Source organism: Neomonachus schauinslandi, chromosome 12 (assembly GCF_002201575.2).
Source record: "Neomonachus schauinslandi chromosome 12, ASM220157v2, whole genome shotgun sequence".
Lineage (NCBI taxonomy): Eukaryota > Metazoa > Chordata > Mammalia > Carnivora > Phocidae > Neomonachus > Neomonachus schauinslandi.
Genome location: NC_058414.1, coordinates 92,346,012 through 92,366,462, shown reverse-complemented (window position 1 = coordinate 92,366,462; position 20,451 = coordinate 92,346,012). Strand labels below are relative to the sequence as shown.

The window sequence follows — 20,451 nt, the reverse complement described above, 5'->3', positions numbered from 1 at the left end:
CTTTAAAAAAGACAGAAAGAAAGAAACTAAGCTTTACTAATATCTACTCTCCCGGCTGACCCTGGGAGCCTCTTAGTCCACGTGGGCTAGCCACAGCTGTGAGAGAACTGACCAGGAGTGGACCCAGGGCAGAGAGGTAGGCAGCGGCCGCCTTAATCCCTTGCTTGGGCACCACTGGGGAGCTACTGCAGATTTCAAGCCCTGCTTAAGAGGATGTACTGATTATTTTATCTCTATGTTAATATTAGCCAAAACTGACTCCGGACAAATGGAAAAGGGGCTGAACATCACCCAGAGAAACTGCAGTCTGAACGCTAACATGTGGACACAGGGGAACTTGAAGAAAATGGCAGAGCCGATTCTGCTCCTGTCCCTAGTATGTCAGCCACATTAATCATTTTACCTTGTAATAAAAGTGAGCAGGAGATCATCAAAAAATATTAAAAATTATCAAGAAGATCATTTGGAGTACAGCAAACTTTGCATATACTGTGCCTCCCAGAGATTTGCTAGTGGTGGTCACACCTGTATATAACCTATGAATAAGTGATAACCTGTGCACATGTATATGTAAATATATATATTTCACCAGTAGGATGCGTAATCAGAAACACTGGGAAGCCATGGGCCTACAGGATTCTGTGACCTTTTCCAACCTAAATCCCAGAGTCATGGAATACCCAGCAGGACCCACCTGATCAGGAAGGAGAGAGGGTTAAAAGGAGAAGAGACAAAAACGGGAAAACAAAATAAGTTTATTTGTCCTCCTCCACAGAACATTTTCCCTGAAATAGTCTCCAAGACACCAGGCCCAGCTTCCACGACTGAATGGCTAGGGCTCTTCCCTCCTTTCATTTCCCCAAATAACCCAAGGCTTTTAAAACAGACCCCTGAAACCAAGTCAGAATGAAAAATATTGGTATGCCTTCTATGCATCCCAATTTTAAAATGTTCAAGCTGCCACAGGAGAGGCGGTCGGGAGTGGCCTTCGGGTCGCAGACAAAGGCCCACTGCATGCCCACTGCTGCAGTCAGCAGGAGGACGCTGGTCCTTTCAGAAGGAAGGGCTTTGCTGCCTCCAGGATGTCCAGTTTGGGGTCCAGTGAGCGGCCAAGCCCCTCCAACACCATGATGGCGAACACGATGGAGGCAAAGTTGCTCTCTAGTTTTACCTGAAACAGAAAAACATGGGTTCTTTCCAAAGCCCATTGATCTAGGGACAGTATCCTGGGTAACCATGTGACTGTCCACTCCAGGCCTGCTGGGATTTCTACCGTCTACCTAACACTCTTTCCCCTACCCATCATTCTCCCCACCATCTCTACTCACCCAACCTCCCATCTACTAGAAATATTAAGGAGAAATCTGGGGGATGCAGCATGTACTTCTCTGGGGGCGGGGGGGGTGTGTGTATGTGTTTGAATGACTTGAAAATAATACAATGAATATTTCATAGCTATACCAGAAACTATAAATCTACATGAGGGTCATTCTTCAAGATCTGCAGTAGCCTTTTTGAGACCACGCACAAGTGGCTTTGCTCAAACACAGAAGAGCTTCTCCCCCACCCTTTTATTTTAAAATTTTATTTATTTATTTGAGAGAGAGAGTGAGAGAGAAGCAGGCTCCCCACTGAGCAGGGAGCCCGATGTGGGGCTCAATCCCAGGACCCCAGGATCATGACCTGAGCTGAAGGCAGACGCTTTATCAACTGAGCCACCCAGGCGCCCCAACTTCTTCCCCTTTGGAGCCAGGTTAATAGTAATAGCAATTTAAGTGAATCACTCAACTAATTCTCAAAAGTACTATCATTATCCCCGTTCTATAGAAAGAAAGCTCAAGCACAGGCTGGTTAAGTGACTTGCTCAAGCCACTGCATGAGGGAGAGGAGAGCCAAGATTTAAACCTAGAAGAATAAGAATCTGTTTCTCAAATGGACTGAAGGTCGGAAAACTACAGGTGGACACAGGGGGAAATAATCTCTGTTGAAAGGAAAGGGTATCTGTCTCCGTTCAGGCCTGAAAAGTTGTCTGGGGAGTCAGATGGTGCTTCAACACCACGGGCAAGGCTTTCATTCTTAAGCTGAGTGGTGAGTTCCTCAGTGTTTGCTGTATTCTTTCTATCTCTGTGTTTCTGGCCAATATCTTATTAAAAAATTAAGTGCCGGGCGCCTGGGTGGCTCAGTTGGGTTAAGCAACTGCCTTCGGCTCAGGTCATGATCCTGGAGTCCCAGGATCGAGTCCCGCATCGGGCTCCCTGCTCAGCGAGGAGCCTGCTTCTCCCTCTGACCCTCCCCCCTCTCATGTACTCTCTCTCATTCTCGCTCTCTCAAATGAATAAATAAATCTTTAAAAAAATAAATAAATAAATAAAAATAAAAAATTAAGTGCCGCATGGGGGCGCATGGGTGGCTCAGTCGTTGAGCATCTGCCTTCGGCTCAGGTCATGATCCAAGGGTCCTGGGATCAAGCCCCACATCGGGCTCCCTGCTCAGCGGGAAGCCTGCTTCTCCCTCTCCCTCTACCCCTCTCCCCTGCTTGTGTTCCCTCTCTCGCTGTGTCTCTCTCTGTCAAATAAATAAATATTAGAAAAAAAAATTAAGTGCCGCATGAATAGACATTTCTCCAAAGAAGACATTCAAATGGCCAACAAGCATATGAATAGATGCTGAACATCACTAATCATTTGAGAAATGCTATCAAAATCACAATGAGATACCACCTCCCACCCGTTAGGATGACCATTATCAAAAAAACAGAATAACAAGTGTTGGTGAGGATGTGGAAAACCGGATCCTTTGTATATTGATGGCGGGAATGTAAAATCATGTGTGGAAAAGCGGCATAGAGCTTCCTCAAAAACTACAAAAATACCTTATGATCTTGCAGTCCCACTTCTGGGTAAATGTACAAAAGAACTGAAAGCAGGACCTCAAAGAAATATTTGCACATCCATGTTCACTGCAGCATTATTCATAATAGCCAAGAGGTGGAACTAGCCCAAATGTCCCCGGATGGATGAACGAATAAAAAAATATATATATATAATGGAATATTCTTTAGTCTTGAAAAAGAAATTCTGTGACATGCTACAATATGTATGAGCCTCGAGAGCATCATGGTGAGTGAAATAAGCCAGTCACAAAAGGCCAAATACTGCACAACTCCATTTATATGAGATAACTAAAGTCACCCAAATCATGGAGACAGAAAGTGGACCGGTGGTTGCCAGGGGTCGAGAGGAGGGAGAAATTAATCGGGAGTTGTTCAATGGATATAGTTTCCATTTTGCAAGTTGAGAAACTTCTAGAGATTTGCCACACAACAATGTAAATATGGTTGACGCTGCTGAACTATGCACTGGAAATGGTTAGGGTAAATTTTATATATGTATTTTTAACCATAAGTAAACATTTTTAAGTTTTTTTAAAAAAACGAAATGCTGGGCGCCTGGGTGGCTCGGTTGGATGGGCGACTGCCTTCGGCTCAGGTCATGATCCTGGAGTCCCGGGATCGAGTCCCGCATCGGGCTCCCTGCTCGGCGGGGAGCCTGCTTCTCCCTCTGACCCTCCCCCTCTCATGTGCTCTCTGTCTCAAATAAATAAATAAAATCTTTAAAAAAATAAATAAATAAATAAATAAATAAAATAAAAAAACGAAATGCCTAGGGAAGTACCTAGAATGCAGTACTTGTACTAGACATTCTCTGCTCTTCCATCCTGGGAACAGCAATGTCAACAGCAAACCTTTAGGGAGCTTCTGCCCATGGTGTCCCCCACTGTGTATCAGGAAGGCCATGTCCGGACTTAGAGCACAGGAGGCAGGAGGACGAAGCAGTAAGAGTCGGGGCTCTGTGGTCAGACTGCCAGCACCCGGGTCCTGAACCTGCCATAGGGGCCACGTGGCCGGGGGTTTGTTGCCGGGGCTCCTGGCATAGGTGGTGCCTTGATGAATGTGGAGGGGTTTAAGTGGGATCCTGACAAATACGACACAGCTAAATCAGGCACCCCAGAGTGCTGAGAGGGGGCTCAGCATACAGCGCCGTGACTCGGCCAGTCCTCCCGGCGGCCCTGCGGGCTCAGAGAGGCTCATGCAGGTCAGAGCTGGGGAGTGCAAGCCGAGGCTACGCGCTCCACACGGGTGCAACTGAACTCCCAGGAGTGTGTGTTCATTCCTGTTTCTCTCCAGCCCCACTCCCTAGCAAGATTAAAGCTTTTCCCAATCCCACGGTGATATTTAAGTCGTTTTTAAAACAGAACTTGTCAAAAGTTTTGGAAAGCATAAAGCTTTTCACCAAAACCCCACCAACAAGGCCAACTCTAGAGGCGGAGACGGGTGCAGACCGTGGCTTTGGCATGCACAGTCGGTGAGGCGTGGGGAGTCACCTGACCTTTCGGTGCCCGTCTCTTCGTGCGGATAATACGGCAGAGATCACACCTGTCCATGGGGATTATCCTGAGGTTTGAATGAGAGACTGGATGAAAAGCACCCAGCACGACCGAGTCCAGGTGGCAGGCATCCCACACGTGCTCGCTGCACCTGTCACCCCATGACTCCATGGCATACTTAGGGGACCCTCAGTCTGCGTGTCGGTTTGGTTCCGAGCACCCAGCCGCTGCAGAGCAACTGGGGAGCCGCAAAGAGAGCGCGGAACTGAGAGACCTGGTTGTGGGTCAAGTCTTGGCTCCGCCCACGAGGCCCAGGGAGGCGAGCGGACCACCCTGCCTCCCTCCTGCCTTCTGTAAAGTGAAGGTGCTCGGCCAGACAACCTTCTCTCAGTCGTGTGTTACGATCCTTGTCAGGTAGCTGCCTTTCCCATGCAGTGTTTGATTATCAGACTGCAGAACCTCAAGAGAAACAATGGGAAAGGCCGTCTTCAGAGGAGAACCTGCCCTGCCCTCGACGCCTTACACCCTTGGCGGGCGGCTTGGCTCTGAAAAGTGGCCCAAGACCACCCTCCATCACACGGAGACAGAGCCCGAGGCAAAGGCCAAGGTGAAGAACCGTGAGGCTGCCGCCCTCCAAGGGGCTGGGCCAGGACAGCCCAGCTGGGGCCTCCAAACACACCAGGACAAGAGGCACCTCCTCTTGGGCCGCCCCTGACCCCAGGAAAAAACTACGTATGACTTACATTAAGACTAAGCATCAGTAACATGAACTGAGGAGGGAAAAGGTATGAAGAGCCTGAGTTAGACAGTGTTTGCATTTGTATAGACCTATTCCTCCAGCTAGGGATCACGAGTACTTAGACTGCTAGACTGACAGTACCCAGACTAACTGTGGCGAGGAAAAGACCCCGCCACGACCGTGTCAGGAAACGGAAACGGCACCCTTCACACAAACGGACTGGTACGGAAAATGTTTGCATAACAGATGTCCTGTAGAAGTCCCTCTCCGCGCCCTGCGGCCACCCGCCCGCTTCCCCAGACCCCTCCCCACCAGCCTGACCAGAGCGCGGGGGGCTCGGCTCCGCCGGTGGCCTTACCTTGTGAGTCATCAGTAACTTAAAGACATTCGACAGGAGGCTGGAAACTTGAAGCTGGAAAACAGGATAAAACTGACTGCAGAGTCCCCTCCACCGCTCCTCTCCCTTCCAGGCCCCGTCCCTCCCTGTCCTCCTACCCACACCCGCTCACACCCACACTAGCAACCACCGCCCCCCCCCCCACACACACACACCAGCTGTCGGACAAATTCCAGAAAGGACCACACACGCACCAGCACAGCCCCCATTGCACTAGTGAGTTCAAAGACCCCTGCCGGAGTCGAGCCTCGAGGCCCGTCTACACCATCACCTCCCAGCACACACAGAATCATATCTGAATCCGTGAGATCCGCAGGGCTGGGGTGCCAGCCGCCGATCCTCACTACCTGGGGCCACTCCTTGCTCTGACTCGCTCCTGCTAGTGTAGACCATGCATTCATGCACTCGGTGAGAAAACAGTCAAGTCTGCTAGAACTGTGTCTAAAACACAGAGTGGGCTTTGTTCAGGTGTAAATAAAGGACACGAACGTCAGGTATGTCCTTTGGCTGCTCAAGGGCCTTAGTCCTCCCTCCCTGCCTGCTCAGCTGAGCTCCTGATCCCGGGAAGCAGCAGAATGGCTACACCCGGGACAGGGAGGGGTTACGGCACTATAAATGCCACCAGGTCACCGAGCCACTCCTGAAAGCCAGGGACTCCAGTGACCTGCCTCACACCCGGAAGATGCGGGCAGAGGACAGGTTTGCTCCTTATCTGCCTTAAAACTCAACCCCATTCAACCCCCAACTCCCCATAAAGAGGGTCTCCCTTCGACCTTTGCTCCATCCAAGGGCCAGGGCGGTAAACGCCCCACAGCCTCCACCCCCCGAGTGGCCTACTCACCTTTTCCAGGGTGATGGTGTCCTTCCTGGCCTGAGTCACCAGTGTGGCCATCTCAGCCTTGAACCCCTCCACGTCCCTGCACTCGCTGGCCCGGGCGTGATGCAGGATGAGCTCAGCCACTCTCTGGCCCTACAAGACGTGAAAGAAAGGAACTTGGTAGAGTCAAGAGACCATAAAACTAGACGCTCTGCCTCATATCCTAGTTGCTTCCACCCAAGGTTTCAACCATCCTGCCTTTGACCACCCATCCTTTTTTAATCTCACCCCCCTCCAGAATAGCTGGTAACCGACAGAGATTTGAAAGTGGTGGCAGCTCCCCTGGGCTAGCGCAGCCAGGGCCAGGGGCTGTGTTCATCTCCTTCACCTTCAACAGCCACGCAGGGCAAGTGGCAAAGCCAGTGTCCTGCCGCTCACGCTCCACGAGGCCCTGCTGACCAACCAGCCCATCCCCAGAGTCACCAGGACCTGCCTCTGGACTCGACCTGCCTCTGGGCTCTCTTCCTGGCCGAGGAGCATTCCCTCCTCATGCCTGGCCCAGCCTCTGTGCTCCAGCCTCCCACCTCCTCCTCTGCCCTGGGCGCCCTCGGACCAGAGCCTCCGGGCCCCCTGAACACCCTAGTGGTCACTCCCAGAGCCTTTCGCCTCCCCCAGCGCCGCCCCGGGAGCTGAGCTCCTCCTCTGGCTGTGACCTTCCTTCACCCCAACCTGTGCAGGGGAACGTCCCCCCCCCGCCACCTGCCACTGCACCTGTGTTTAACCTTGACTCAGGGGACACTTTCAACTGTCTCAGGCTCAAGCCTTTGGTTTGTCCCCTCAGAAGGCTCCCAAAGAAGCAGGGGCTCCCCTGAATTCTTGCCTTTATTAACAAACAAACAAACAAACAAAACAACAAAAACAAAACAGTTCTCTCTTTGCCAGGGTCTTTCCTGCCGGAAAATTGCACACCAGTCGGTCGGAGGGTTTCCTCATTGTCACTCTTGACTCAGTAGAGGTTGTGCTGAATCCCTTTCCGTAAATAATAATTCTCGGCCACCGGAGCCCCTCGCAGCCACAGGGTCAGGAGTCAAAAACCACTCCAGATCCCAAGGGATCTTCCCAGCCTTGGAGGCTAAGTCTGTGTTGGGGCTTCTCACCGGCCTGCCGTCTGTGGCAAGTGGCACAGGCCAGGCCGGCCGTGACTCCGACCAGAAGCCGGTGTTCCCAGCACCCACCCGCAGGCCTGCCGAGGCGGGGAGAGAAGCTCCCTGCGGGCGGCAGCATTCAGGGTAGAGCCATTTCCTCCCCTGGTCCCAAACCGCGAGCTGCTCAGAACAGGTGTGACACGTGGGCCTCAGCACATTCTGACTGAAGACCCCTGGGCTGGCTTCCTTTCCCCTCCCCCTCTCCCCCTCGCCCTCCCAGACCCTCCCCCACCGCTGCACTCCGGCCGTCGGGAGCACCCGTGGCAAACGGAGGCAAACGGAGGCGTTTACAAGACTGACGAGGGCCGAGGGGCCCCACAGGTCGAGATCGTCCCCAGCTCCCGCAGGCCCAGGGGGTCTCACCTGCCCCATCGCCACAGCCGTGAAAACGGCCCGGAAGTTGCTCAGGTCGGCGGCCCGCAGCTCCGCCACGATGCCGGCATCCAGCAGCACCAGGCGCAGCGCGGGGCGGGCGGGCGGCGTGGCCCCCACCAGCGCGTCGCGGACCTCCACCCGCTGCGGCTGTGCCTCTGGACTCCCGGGAAGACCGTCGGCACCCTGCACCAGGATGTTCCCGGGGTGGAGGTCCGCATGGACGAAGTTGTCCACGAATATCTGGAAGCAGATCAGCGCTACTCAAGGCAGAGTCACCCCTCGCCGCCCCATCACCACCAGGCCATGTGCAGAAAAGCTTCCAAGGTGACAGGGAGTGCCCAGGGACTGAGTACACGGCAGAGAGGTGCACATCTCATAAAGGCTCACTGCTTATGTCATGCATTCAGAATCTGTCCTGGCATAGGCCAGGTTGACATTATTAAGAGAAAAATTATTTCTGGTTAAGCGTCTGCCTTAGGCTCAGGTCATGGTCCCAGGGTCCTGGGATCGAGCCCCGCATCGGGCTCCCCCTGCTCGGCGGGGAGCCTCCTTCTCCCTCTCTCTCCGCCTGCCACTCTCCCTTCTTGTGCTCTCTCTCTCTCTGTCAAATAAATAAAAATAAATAAATAATCTTTTTAAAAATTTTTCATAAATCAGACCTGCCCTCCACTACCTCCATCTGACCATCACAGTGAAGTCTGACCGTGATACCGACAACCATCCCGGCACACAGAATCGGGTGGGCCGGGGGGAAGTGGCTTTGAACCTACTAAGCAGGAAAGAAAGCGCCAGGGACTACGATGGACGGAAGTCAGGTGTGACTTCGTGGGGCAGGAGTGTGCGTCCTGTGAAAGGTCGTCTCTGTGGTCAGAAACCACCCGCAGTGCTTCTGAAGGGGAAGGAGAGCCCGAGGACGGTGCAGAGAGCTGCCGGGACAGAGGCTCTCCGGGACTCCTCCTACCGCAGCCCCATGCCACAGAGAGACCCCCCTGGTGCGGGTTCTGGCTCTGAAGGCGGCAAGAGGCTGCTTCCCTGGTGAAACTACTGAGAACTAGAGAAGCCAGGGCTGGCACAGCTGCCAGATGTGGGTACGAAAGGCTGGCTGACCCAACCCCAGGGCCGAACCTCTTGGCGCATGGCTGTCAGCTTAGCCCCCCAGCTTTCGCCCCCGTCCTCCGTCCTGCAAGCAGGGGCCCGTCATGATCTCCCGTCTTCTGGCTCCGCTTGGTGCTGCTTCTCCCCTAGCTGCTCCCACTGCAGCTTGCCCTCTTGTCCAGGGGGCCCCTCGGAGCCCTGGGGCCTGGTTCCCCACTGAACTCCCACAGCACCGACTGAGTGGACACCCAGCTCTCCCCACACAATCCCGCCGCTCCAGGAGCCCCTCGGGTGGGGGCTGCTGACTTTCCACTAGAGGCTAGAGGTGGAGGCAGGGCCTGCTCCGAGCTCCTGTTCCCGCCCCTGCCCCACTTTGGCCACCAGCCTCGTTCCCCACGGCTCACGTCAGTCACGTGGGTTCTGTCCTCCCACTCTGGCCACACACCTGGTTCCTTCTTACCCAGATCCTGCACACTCCAGGCCTGGACACTCATCCTCTTTCCTGCCAACAACGTGCCATCCATCCCTCGACCACGGTCTTCCGTGCCGGCTACCAGGAAGAGCTCAGGCCCTACACTTCCATACCTTCTTCCTTCACTCCTCCACGTGAGCTGCTATGAATGCCTGAAAGCTGACATGGCTGAGTGCTCACTATGTCCCTTTACGAGCGTCCTTTTCATCGTCAGGCTGTCCCCTCGTAGATGACACCTAGACTTTACATCTCAGCTCAGATGGCGCCACTTCCTGAATAAATCCCGAGGCCGGGACGGGCCCCTCCTAAATGACCCTGTGGTACCTGTGTATCATTTATTTGTGGCCTGTCTTCCCAGAGAACGGTAGTTCCATGAACATTGTAATCATGTCTGTTTCGCTCACTGCTGTAAATCTAGCACTTAATTCAGTGCCTGGCACAGAATACGTGCTCGATAAACACTGCCGAATGAATGAATGAAGTGCCATTGAACATACGATATCTTAGGCTGTTTGTCTAAACTATAGGCAACGTGGGCAGGGCCTGGGTCTGGCTCCCTGCTCTTCCCACAGCACCTGGCATGGTGACAGCATGCGTGCCCCCAAGACTGTGCTTAACAGAAAGGCACAGAATGAAGGGGCTACTTCCGGAGCAGACTCTCACCATGGTGGCTTGCTGCTTTGCTCACCCCCTCGCCCATGGCAGCCGACCGGTGTCTCCACCATCTCCCCACACGCAACTCGACCACCTGCGGGCCCAGAGTACCCTCTCCAAGCCCACGAGCTCACCATCTTCAGGAGCATGTTGATCCCCAGCCGTGCAATCTTCTTCTTCAAGTCAGTGGGAATCCCCGCCTGCTGGTAGCTGGACACGGGCACGCTCTCCTTTAAGGAAGGTCAGGAAAGAGAGAGCTTTACCCTGGACAGCCCGCCCAGTGCCCTGCTCTTCATCCCCACGGGACACATCGGCGCTACCTTCCCATCCCAACTCTTCCTAAAGAGTTTTCCCTTCCTTACAATCCCTCTGAATCTGTCACCCACAAGTTAATTTTAACCTGTTTGCTCTTCCCTTCTGTAACACTTCTCAAAAGAAAACAAGTCCCATAGGCTTATTATGGAGGAAACCCGTGACTCTGCCACCCACAGATAAGAGATGTTGTAATGTCGTGAGAGAAGACAGGAGCAGGCCTCAGGAGAGCCAACAGGGACATGAGTGAGCTCTGTGACCTCGAGCAGGAAAGGAAGGGGAGAAAGGGAAGAAAGGGGAAAGTAAACATTTCATATAGGCTAGTTATTTGTCCATTGAGACAAGTGCCCATTGAGATCGATCTTGTTATTCCTCAGTAGCAAAGAGAAGAACTAAAGCCCAGAGAGTTTAAGTAACTTGCTCAAGGTCACACAGCCAGTAACAGTGGGTCTTTCATGTCACTTCCCTGGATCTCACGTTACCATTTTTACAAAGGAGGCCGGACCAGGCAACAGCTAAGGCCAATGATGTGACACCAACGCTTCCTGAGCACTTTTTCTTTGCAAACTCTGTGCTGAAGGCATTTTGCATTCAACGTGTCACTGACTCCTGGGACAAGCCTACGAGGCAGGGACAGGCGCCCACTGTTACACAGGAGGAAAATGAAGTCACCAGCAAATAAAATGGAAAGATTTTCAAGTCCGGAAAAGTCTGGGGCCACGTCCAGGCTCCCAGCCACCTCCCTACGCTGCCTCCCCGCCCCGTATCCGAACTCCCCTCAGCTTTACAGACAGTAATCACATGCTCTCTTGGCTTTTGTCTTTTCAGCGGAGGTGGCCCAGCCGTGAGCGAAAGGCACAGCCCCAGGAAGCTCTCACTTACCTCGTACGTCTCCACCAAGACATCCCTGGTGACAAAGGGACGCAGAGGGGTGGGGAATTTGACAGAATTCACATTCAGGAAGTTGCACTGGAAGTGTTCTAGATTCCGAGCTTCGTAACGCAGGTCGATCTAGACGGACATGGAGAGAAGGGATGAGGGGTGACCTGGGCACCGGGATGGCAGCATCTGCAGCACCACAGAGCTAGCCAGTCCCCACATCCACCAGCCTGCCCCCCCCCCCCCCCGCCTTCCTGCAGAACGCCCCAGGAGACTCGGGAGGGGCGGTTTTGCCTCCACAAACTTCTGGAAGCTACAGTGGCAGACAGCCCTGCAGCACCTGGGCTTGGCTGCCTCCCCGCCATTCCCTCTCCGCTCACCCCCTTCACTCCAGCCCATGCAGCCCTTCCCCATGTCCCAGGGGTTTGTCTCCACTGGTTTCCAGCAGCCCGCTCCCCTCCGCCCACTGCACTGACCCTGCTCCCTATACTCCCCAAGGCTTCCGCGTGCCCGACTCAAGGGACCGCTCCCATCTTTATCCTAACGAGCTCTCGGGGCGCCCGGTACTGGTGCCATTGAGGACCCCCTTCTTCCTGAACAGCCCATCTCCTGGCACCTGCTGTTTACTTCCCCCCCATGATCCTCCCCCAGCCTCCAACCGCCCCGTCTGGGTCTGGCCTCCCGGCCGTTCCTCCTCTGTGTGCCCCACACGTGCTGACGCTCTCTCAGCTACTGCCCTTCACCAGCCTGTGCCCCCCTCTCCGTCGCCTCCATCCTCAGCTGGCACCTCCTCGTGACAAGACCACGGTCTCCTGGCCAGACCCCGGTCAGACCCCACTACCAGCTCCGCACTTCTCTTCAAGTGGTAGCCCCTTAAACTCCGTGTCTAAAGAGAACTTACACGCCCCCGCCCCCTTGACTGCACATCACTTCTCTCTTGGCCTCCACACAGTGGCCTCCACACAGTGGGCTGCAGTCTCAGCACGCTCAGCTCCGCCCCACTGCACCTTGGCTCCCAAGCTGACTCGCAACCAGTCACCGGAATCCTAACAGAGGCACCTGAGTGGGGCTCTCTGACTCCCGTCGACCCTCTCTCTAATCCATCTGCTGGTGCCCCCCCCGCTACCCGCAGGATGAAGTCTAAATTCTTGAGGATGACATCCAAGGTGGCTCTCTCTTCAGATCCATCTCTTGTGCCTCCCACTTCCTCTCTGGCCCAGAACTCTAGCTTCCCCCAGTCTGTATGGTGCTGAACATCCCAGCCTACCTGAGCCTCTCCCTCTCTCCTTTGCCTTCCTTATTCCCTCTGACGGGAATGTTCTTCCCCCATTTGGTCCAACTGTAAACACCCCTCACCTTCCAAGACTCAGCCTGAGCCTGGGGAGCCTTGACCCTCAGGACAAAATGATCACTTCCTCTCTGGGCCCCAGCTGAACCCAACTGAACCTGTAGAGACTTCTACAGGAGTCTCTGAGATCATGCTCTATTTGCAAATATTTACGGGTCTGTCCGTAAAATATTTACTCTGCCTACTATACCTTCCTTGTGGATGAGAAAATCTCACTCATCACCCCCATGCTGTCTATCAGATTCTAGAAGGGGAACCAAAGCTCACATGGGTGGTAGGACTGAGAGTAATGTGGAGATGGCTGTGGGAATAGAAGCTATTTTCTCTGTTTTAATCTTCTTTTATTATCAAAACTACATTACTCCATAGCATACAGCAAGGCTTTCTAAACATTAAAATGCATTCCTGGGACTTAAAACCTTACATCGGAGAACATGAATGAGGACCTAGCACATTGCTTCTGGAAGACTGCCAACTTCTGCACTCGCCAGCGGGGAGCCAGGACGGTTGCCTACTTGAAGCCCTGACCGCCCCCAAAGTGTGTGCACCAAGTCTCGCTACTTAAACAAGGATTCCAAGGGTCCTGGACAGGGAGGAGGGCCTGGAAACAAAGCAAAGGCACAGTGCGCGACTTCACTAATTCTTCTCACCCGGGAGTTCTGCGGCTGCCTGTGGGCACAGGTAACAATGCTGAAGGCCCCTCCACAATCCTGCACTTCCCTGCAGGCAGTAAGGAAGGTAGCTTCCCAGCACGCTCACAGTTACACTGGGCTGTGGCATTTAAGCTCTGGCCTCTGGACTAAGAAGGCCCCAGATCTCTTACGGGATCCTCCATGGCCTCCTCCCCATTCCGCACTGACCCGAGATGACGTGGGTTGAAGATGACCGTGCCCAACTTGGGAGGAAACTGGGTCCCTGAATCACTATGGAGTAGAGCTCCCTCTCCCTCCTTCAGTTCACTGGCATGGAACTTTGACAGAAGCAAGAAATCACCTTGTAGCATTCGGCCTCTGAGATCTGGGCGTTCCTTGTTACGTCAGTTAGCATTACCTACCCGACCACCACACCGTACTGGCCGTGACACACTGGGAAGTCACGCATCCATTCAGCATTTGCTAAACAGCTGATGGCAAGAACTATGTGAGATGCAATTTGCAACTGAGGGAAGGAGACTTCACCTGATGGACCATGAGCTTCTCAAATTCCTCCACGATCTCAGGCAAGCTAAGCCACTTGATTCCCGGCAAAAGCGCAAGGACTCTGCTGCCCATCTTCATCAGCAGCAAGTCCATCTGCACCTGAGACAGCAAGCCAGGGTGCAGCACCTGCCAGGAAGAGGAACAGTGAGGCAGGGAGGGGTCAGGAGGGCACGTTCACCCAGATGGGATGGGGCCCCAGCATCAGGGAGCCAAGCCAGCTTCTCATCAGAGCGGAACGCATGTGGTCCCAATACCCGGGACCCTCCTCTCCCTTGCTCCCGCGTGCCTTCCATCAGATACCAGGGCCAGCTCCTCTGCGCTGCACTTAGCTTTGCCGGGAAGAACAGGTGGGCTTTTCCTTCCAGATACATTAAGTTTAGGTCAATGGCTCCCAAACATTAGTGTGCATCGAAGTCACTGTGGAGTACCCGGTGTAGATGGGGACAGCCGGGCCTCCACCAAGACCTACTGCATCACCGACTCTGGGCATGGGGCCAGGAATCTGCATTTTACTGAGCACACCAGGTACTGAGTCCAAAGCCTGAGTCAGAGAAGGATGTAGAGTCACAGAACCCCAGCAAGGTTCACAGAGGTGGGATGGAAAGAGTCTGCTTTCAAATGCCTATTGGTTCCGCAACTCATTCCCACTCTGAAACTGGCCAAGCTACTCAACCTCTCAGCCTCCTGTTCCTCTTTTTTAAAACATGGAGATAGGAGGGGCGCCTGGGTGGCTCAGTTGGTTAAGCGACTGCCTTCGGCTCAGGTCATGATCCTGGAGTCCCGGGATCGAGTCCCGCATCGGGCTCCCTGCTCAGCAGGGAGTCTGCTTCTCCCTCTGACCCTCCACCCTCTCATGCTCTCTCTATCTCATTCTCTCTCTCAAATAAATAAATAAAATCTTAAAAAAAAAAACAAAAACATGGAGATAGGGGACACCTGGGTGGCTCAGTCGGTTAAGCATCTGCCTTCAGCTCAGGTCACGATCCCGGGATCCTGGGATCGAGTCCCACATCGGGCTCCCTGCTCAACGGGGAGTCTCCTCCCTCCGCCTCTGCCCCTCCCCCCTGTTCGTGCTCTCTCTTGCTTACTCTCTCTCTCTCAAATAAATAAATAAAATCTAAAAACAAAACATGGAGATAACAGTCCTTACCGCTCCCCCCCCACATGAAGTCCTTTCAGGAACAAAGCAGAGATATAAATAGAGATGTAAGTTAAGCAAATGCCTCCCTCAAAGGCAGCTAGTACAGACTAAATAATGCGTCCACCATGACTGGCACCATCCACTCCTTGTGTCTTCCACAGAGCAGAGGGTATTTTGGTCCAGTGTTCCCCAAACGTGCCTGCTCACAGGAATCACTGGCAGCATTTATAAAAAGCCAGGCCTCAGGCCTTGGAAAGTATGATTCAGTGGGTCTGAACAGAGGGTTGTTTCCAAGGAGGTGTAAGAGAGCATCAAGGGTACCTGCTGTTGGGGTCTGCCAGATCCCTGGGATCATGCTGAATGGGGACAGAAAAGTGTGGAGACAAAAATGATGGAGCCCAGGCAGGGGTGACTAGAAATGAAGAGAGAAGGAAGCCACTTCCGTAAAAATGAGTACCGCCATCTTGGGCTCGCCACAGACTGTCCCTGACTTATCCTGGCCCCAGAGGAGTGGGTCAGCTGGGGGGTGGTTCCCCCACCCACAGAGGCAGCGGACCCCAAACCCTCTTCATTTCCTTTATCAGACTCTTCACACAACCACTCCCTCGAACCCAGAAATACAGCGTGCTCAGCACAGGCACACAGACAAAGGTCAAGCTAATAAAAATCAGTGGAAGGCAATGTGGGGGGATTTGCAAATGGGGGTTCCTGACCTGGGACAGCTCTGTGGAGTCGGTGAAATTTTAGACAGGAAGGACCAGCCGAAGACATCCGAGCACTTACTTTCACTGCCACGGGGATGAGATGATCTGGCTCAGGTTGGTGGACAGGTGCTGAAGACTGAGACACGACTGCATTTGATCCAACCGGGTCAGCTTTAGGGAGAAGCAGCCTTTCTAGAAATGACTGGTCAGCAAGACTTCCTTGAAACCCCCACCCCTTCCCCGGGGGGCCAAAGAGCTCTCCCAGCCTCCCGACTGGCCCAGCTTCTGAAGAAAGCTGCAGGCGGGAGGCCTTAGCCAGTCTCTGGACGCTGTCATGCTCCAGGAAGGTGGGATTGGCACGCGCTTTGTACACTTGGGCCACACAGCCTGAACCCACAGGTTCCTTCTTCTCAAAGCAGAGGACCCTCCCCCAGTCTTCCCCAAATGCCTGGCGCAGGAAGTGTTCGGTGTGAGTCCAAGGGTGGGGGGTCACCCGGACATGCAGCTTGGAGAACTGGGCGCAGAAAGCCTCTGAGAAGAGATCACGCCGGGTGCTGGCCCACTGGCCCAGTTTGATGTATGTTGGGCCTGAGGTCTCCGTGGCTTTCAGAAGCAGGTAGAGCCAGAGGCTGGAGATGCTGGGAGCCAGGTAGGTGAGGGGGTAGAAGAGAAGGAGGGGGAAGAATTTCATCAAGAGAGCCCCAGCCCGGAGCCAGATACGGAGGTGCAGAAAGAGGCATCCTAGCCGCCCCTCTTGGGAGACTCTCTCCAGAGGCCCATTTGCAGCTAGGTCACTCCAGCCGGCTCTTCGCTGGCACACACTTTCAGGAGCCCCCTCACCAGTGTCCCCATAGGCTGAGATAAGTTTGGGTAAAGTACCAAGCAGAAGCCAACAGAGTCTGGCATTACGAGAGCATCCAGATGATCTCAAAAGGCCGAGTTCTTTTCTGAGCTCAAAACCCCTTAGGTGCGACAAGCAGACCCTGACGGAGAAGCGCCAGGGGGTCACCATCCTCTCCCAGAGGTCCCCGGCCTAGGCTGCCTGCCCCCGGCTTAAAGGGCACCCATCTAACTTCACGCTTTAGGCAAGGCTGACACGAGTCCAGGGCCACAGCTGAGTATCCCACTTAAGCGTGGGGTACCAGCGAGATCCCGCGCCGCTTAGACCCCGCGTGCAGGCTAAGCGCGGGCAGGCTCCGCGCAGCCCGGCCCCCCCGGTCCCTGCTCCACACCCCACTCCCTCCCGGTACCTCGCCTAAACCTAAGGCTTGAGGCCGGCTGCGCCTTCGGGGGCTTTCAGAACTGCACCGACTGTGAGAACGGGAGGGGCCAAGCCAGACGCCCGGCCAGGCCCAGAGCGGGGACGCGACCTGCACGAGGTGGCGGCGCGGTCACCCCACACCAGCTCGCTGGCGGGGCACCCGCCGAGGGCCAGAGCGCGGAGGGGCTGGGCCGGGGTGGGGGTGGAGGTCGGCGCGAAGGGCCCGGGTGCCGAGAGCCGGCGGGTGGCGGAGGCAAGGGTGGTGCGGGGGAAGAAGGAAGGCACACCCGGGACAAAGGGTTGAGAGCCGCGGCGTGGGGGAGGGGCAGTGCGGACCGCCGGAGACCCAGGCACCGGGTGCCCGGGTCGGGAAGAGCCAGGGGCCGGGAGGTGAGGGGTGCAGAGTTTCAAAGATGAGGGCCCGAGGATCCGGACGCCGACAGCGGGAAGGGTGTGCGGAAGGCCGGCGATCGGGATGGAGAGAGTGGGGAGAGAGGGGAGGGGAGGGCTGGGGATCACGGTGAGGAGGGCGGGGGAGAGGGATGCGGAGGGCCGGAGTCCAGCCGCCCAGTGCGGTGGAGGGCGCGCCGAGGGCCGGGGATCCGACGCCGAGGACTCGGCCCCCGCGTCTTCCGGGAGCGCCCCGCCCGTCCGCTCGGGCTCCGCCCCTTAAAGCGGAAGCGGCGCGGACACCCTCGGAGGCTAGCCTGACCCTCGGGTCCTGGATTCCATAAATAGGTATAATGCAAAATGCAAAGGCAACTTCTGTGCCCTCCCCTTCCTCCGTGCCTCTCAGTCTCCACCGACATCTTTGTAGCTTTCCTTACAAAAGGCATGGAAACGCTGAGACGCGCAGTGAATTGAAAGCCCCTTCTGCACACAGGTTGGGTTCTCAGCTAAGCAGAAAGGGAGAGGTTATCCTTAGACGGAGAGTTCCAGGCAGCACTGATTTGGGGAATATGTTTGGACCTTGAGGAGTGGCTCCTGAAAGACCACGCTTATTCTTTCAACCAATACTTTTTGATCCCAATACGTATTTCTTTTTTTTTTTTTTTAATGTTTTATTTATTTATTCATGAGAGGCAGAGAGAGAGAGAGGCAGAGGCTGAGGGAGAAGCAGGCTCCCCGCCTAGCAGGGAGCCCGATGCGGGACTCGATCCCGAGACTCCAGGATCATGACCTGAGCCGAAGGCAGTCGCTTAACCAACTGAGCCACCCAGGCGCCCCCCAATACGTATTTCTTAAGCAGAATCTAATATTATCAAGGCTCCATAATATGTATTAAAACTAGGTATCATGCTAGGCCCCGGGACATGGAGACACACGGAGACACACATCCTGCCCTTACAAGATGATCACTCATGAGCGAGACCACGCAGGGGGACACATAATGTGCAATTTCAATGTGGCAAGAGCATGAAAGAAATGAAGAATTGGGAGAACCCCAAGGATGGCAGCCACTTTGGAGAGGAAGGTGTTCAGACATGTAAAGAATAAAGTCCTCAAGAGGAAGGAGTTGAGTGTGAGAATTTGGGAGCGGGGGTTGTTGGTTTGATTTAAACTTGAAGAACCAAAGGAAGGTCATATGGCTCTAAACAGCGAGGGGGAGAGAAACAGAGGTGATGGTGAGGGTGGTAGGGGCTGTAGCCCCGTGTCAGAGGTGGTGATGGTCGTGGTGCTGGGTTAGAGGTGCAACTTCTCAAGGATCTATAGTCGCCCAAGCAGGTGAAGTTGAGGGATTCCTGGGGTCCATGTGACTGTCAATGGGGAGAATGATGTCATCCATATTCAGGCACATGGGCAGCAAAATCACACCGTTCTATCAAATATGAACCCTAACTCAGAATTTGTAAGGGCAGCCTTTAAAAATCACAGATGCGGGGCTCCTGGGTGGCTCAGTCGGTTAAGCGGCTGCCTTTGGCTCAGGTCATGATCCCAGGGTCCTGGGATCAAGCCCCGCATCGGGCTCCCTGCTCAGTGGGCCCATGCTTCTCCCTCTCCCTCTGCCTGCCTCTCTGCCTACTTGTTCTCTCTCTCTATCTCTCTGTCAAATAAATAAATTTTTTAAAAATCTTTAAAAAAAATCGCAAATGTTGGGGCGTCTGGGTGGCTCAGTCATTAAGCGTCTGCCTTCAGCTCGGGTCATGGTCCCGGGGTCCTGGGATCAAGCCCCACATCGGGCTCCCTGCTGGGCGGGAAGCCTGCTTCTCCCTCTCCCACTCCCCCTGCTCGTGTTCCCTCTCTCGCTGTGTGTCTCTCTGTCAAATAAATAAATAAATTCTTAAAAAAAAAAAAATCGCAGATGTTGATTTGCAGTCAAGCTGCTTCTCACATGGGTCATTTTACGTAATCTGGTTCAGGATTAGTAACAGCACAAATGTATTTGGGATGGTTAATGACTTAAGAGACTAAATATACAAACGGACACTGGCCAGTATATGACAGTAGAACTCAGACCCTCAGCCTCTGCAGCCACTGGCCCCGGACAATCAGGACTTGGTCAATGACTGCCAACTTCTCTAATTTTTGTCCCCCACTTCCATCTCAGGACCAACCAGAGAAAGCCAAATATCTTCTCCAAACCGATCACAGAGGATGCTCAGTCCTCCAGCTGCCTTGTGCCAACAACCGACAATTAGGGCACACCTGAAGCCTTTTTTTTTCCTCTATAAACCTAGCATTTGAGTCTTCGCGGGTATTTGAGTCTCTGCCACATGCAAGTGACGGTGGCTGACTTCCCTGCTATAGAAATCCCTGAATAAATAGCCTCTGTTTGTCCTCATTTGGGTGGACCCCGTTTTTTTCCCATAGAAATTTTCTTCACAGCTAAGCCAGCTAACTATTAACAGTTTCCAGTTCTTGGAGATGTTCCTGCTGTTGCTGTTGACCCTGGTACCACTAAGTGGCACCATTCGCTCGTGAAGTGCACCGAAGCTTCCTCCGCGTTCCCGGACCCCACTGAGAAGAATCGGGTGGGCGTGGAAAGAGAATGGCAAAGGCCCACCTGGCTGTGCTTATCTTTTCACAGGACCCAAATGACTGTGATTTTAGCATTTCCCTTGTAACATGGTTACACAGCAGATGGGATGCAGGGCAAGTACTTGTTCAAGACTCCCGGGGAAGAGGGTAGAGATGGGCAATGGGCTCAGCAAACAATTGTTGTCGACCTCAGCACGTTTCCCATTTGGGGCAGGATAATTCTTTGTTGTGTGTGGTGGGGGGAGGGGGGCGGCGAGAGGGAGGGGAAGCTGAACTGTGCTTTGTAGGATGTTTAGCAGCATCTCTGGCCTCTACCCACTTGATGCCAGAAACCGCCCCCCCCACCTTTTCCAGACTATGACTTTAAAATACATCTTCCAACGTTGCCAGATGTCTCCTGGGGAACAAAGTTGCCCCTAGAGGAAAACCACAGGGCTTAGCTCCTGTGGGGGACAGTTCTCTGTTGAGACCCTTTCAGCAGTTCCCCC

General features: G+C 54.1%; 1 protein-coding gene across 2 annotated transcripts; it reads right to left on the bottom strand.

The window, feature by feature from the left end:
- Positions 1-743: 743 nt before the first annotated feature.
- ADCK2 (aarF domain containing kinase 2) lies at positions 744-17,615 on the bottom strand. 2 transcript variants are annotated; one of them, XM_021692868.1, is made up of 8 exons: positions 15,803-17,615; positions 13,858-14,004; positions 11,335-11,463; positions 10,275-10,370; positions 7,908-8,159; positions 6,364-6,492; positions 5,484-5,555; positions 744-1,171 (listed from the first exon to the last, which is right to left on the bottom strand). In XM_021692868.1, exons 1-8 carry the CDS (start codon positions 16,733-16,735, stop codon positions 1,031-1,033), a joined length of 1,899 nt encoding a protein of 632 aa, XP_021548543.1. In that variant the 5' UTR covers positions 16,736-17,615; the 3' UTR covers positions 744-1,030. The 2 variants fall into 2 exon arrangements, with proteins under 2 accessions (XP_021548543.1, XP_021548544.1); XM_021692869.1 differs by having other exon boundaries at positions 5,484-5,537.
- Between the last annotated feature and the right edge of the window lie 2,836 nt (positions 17,616-20,451).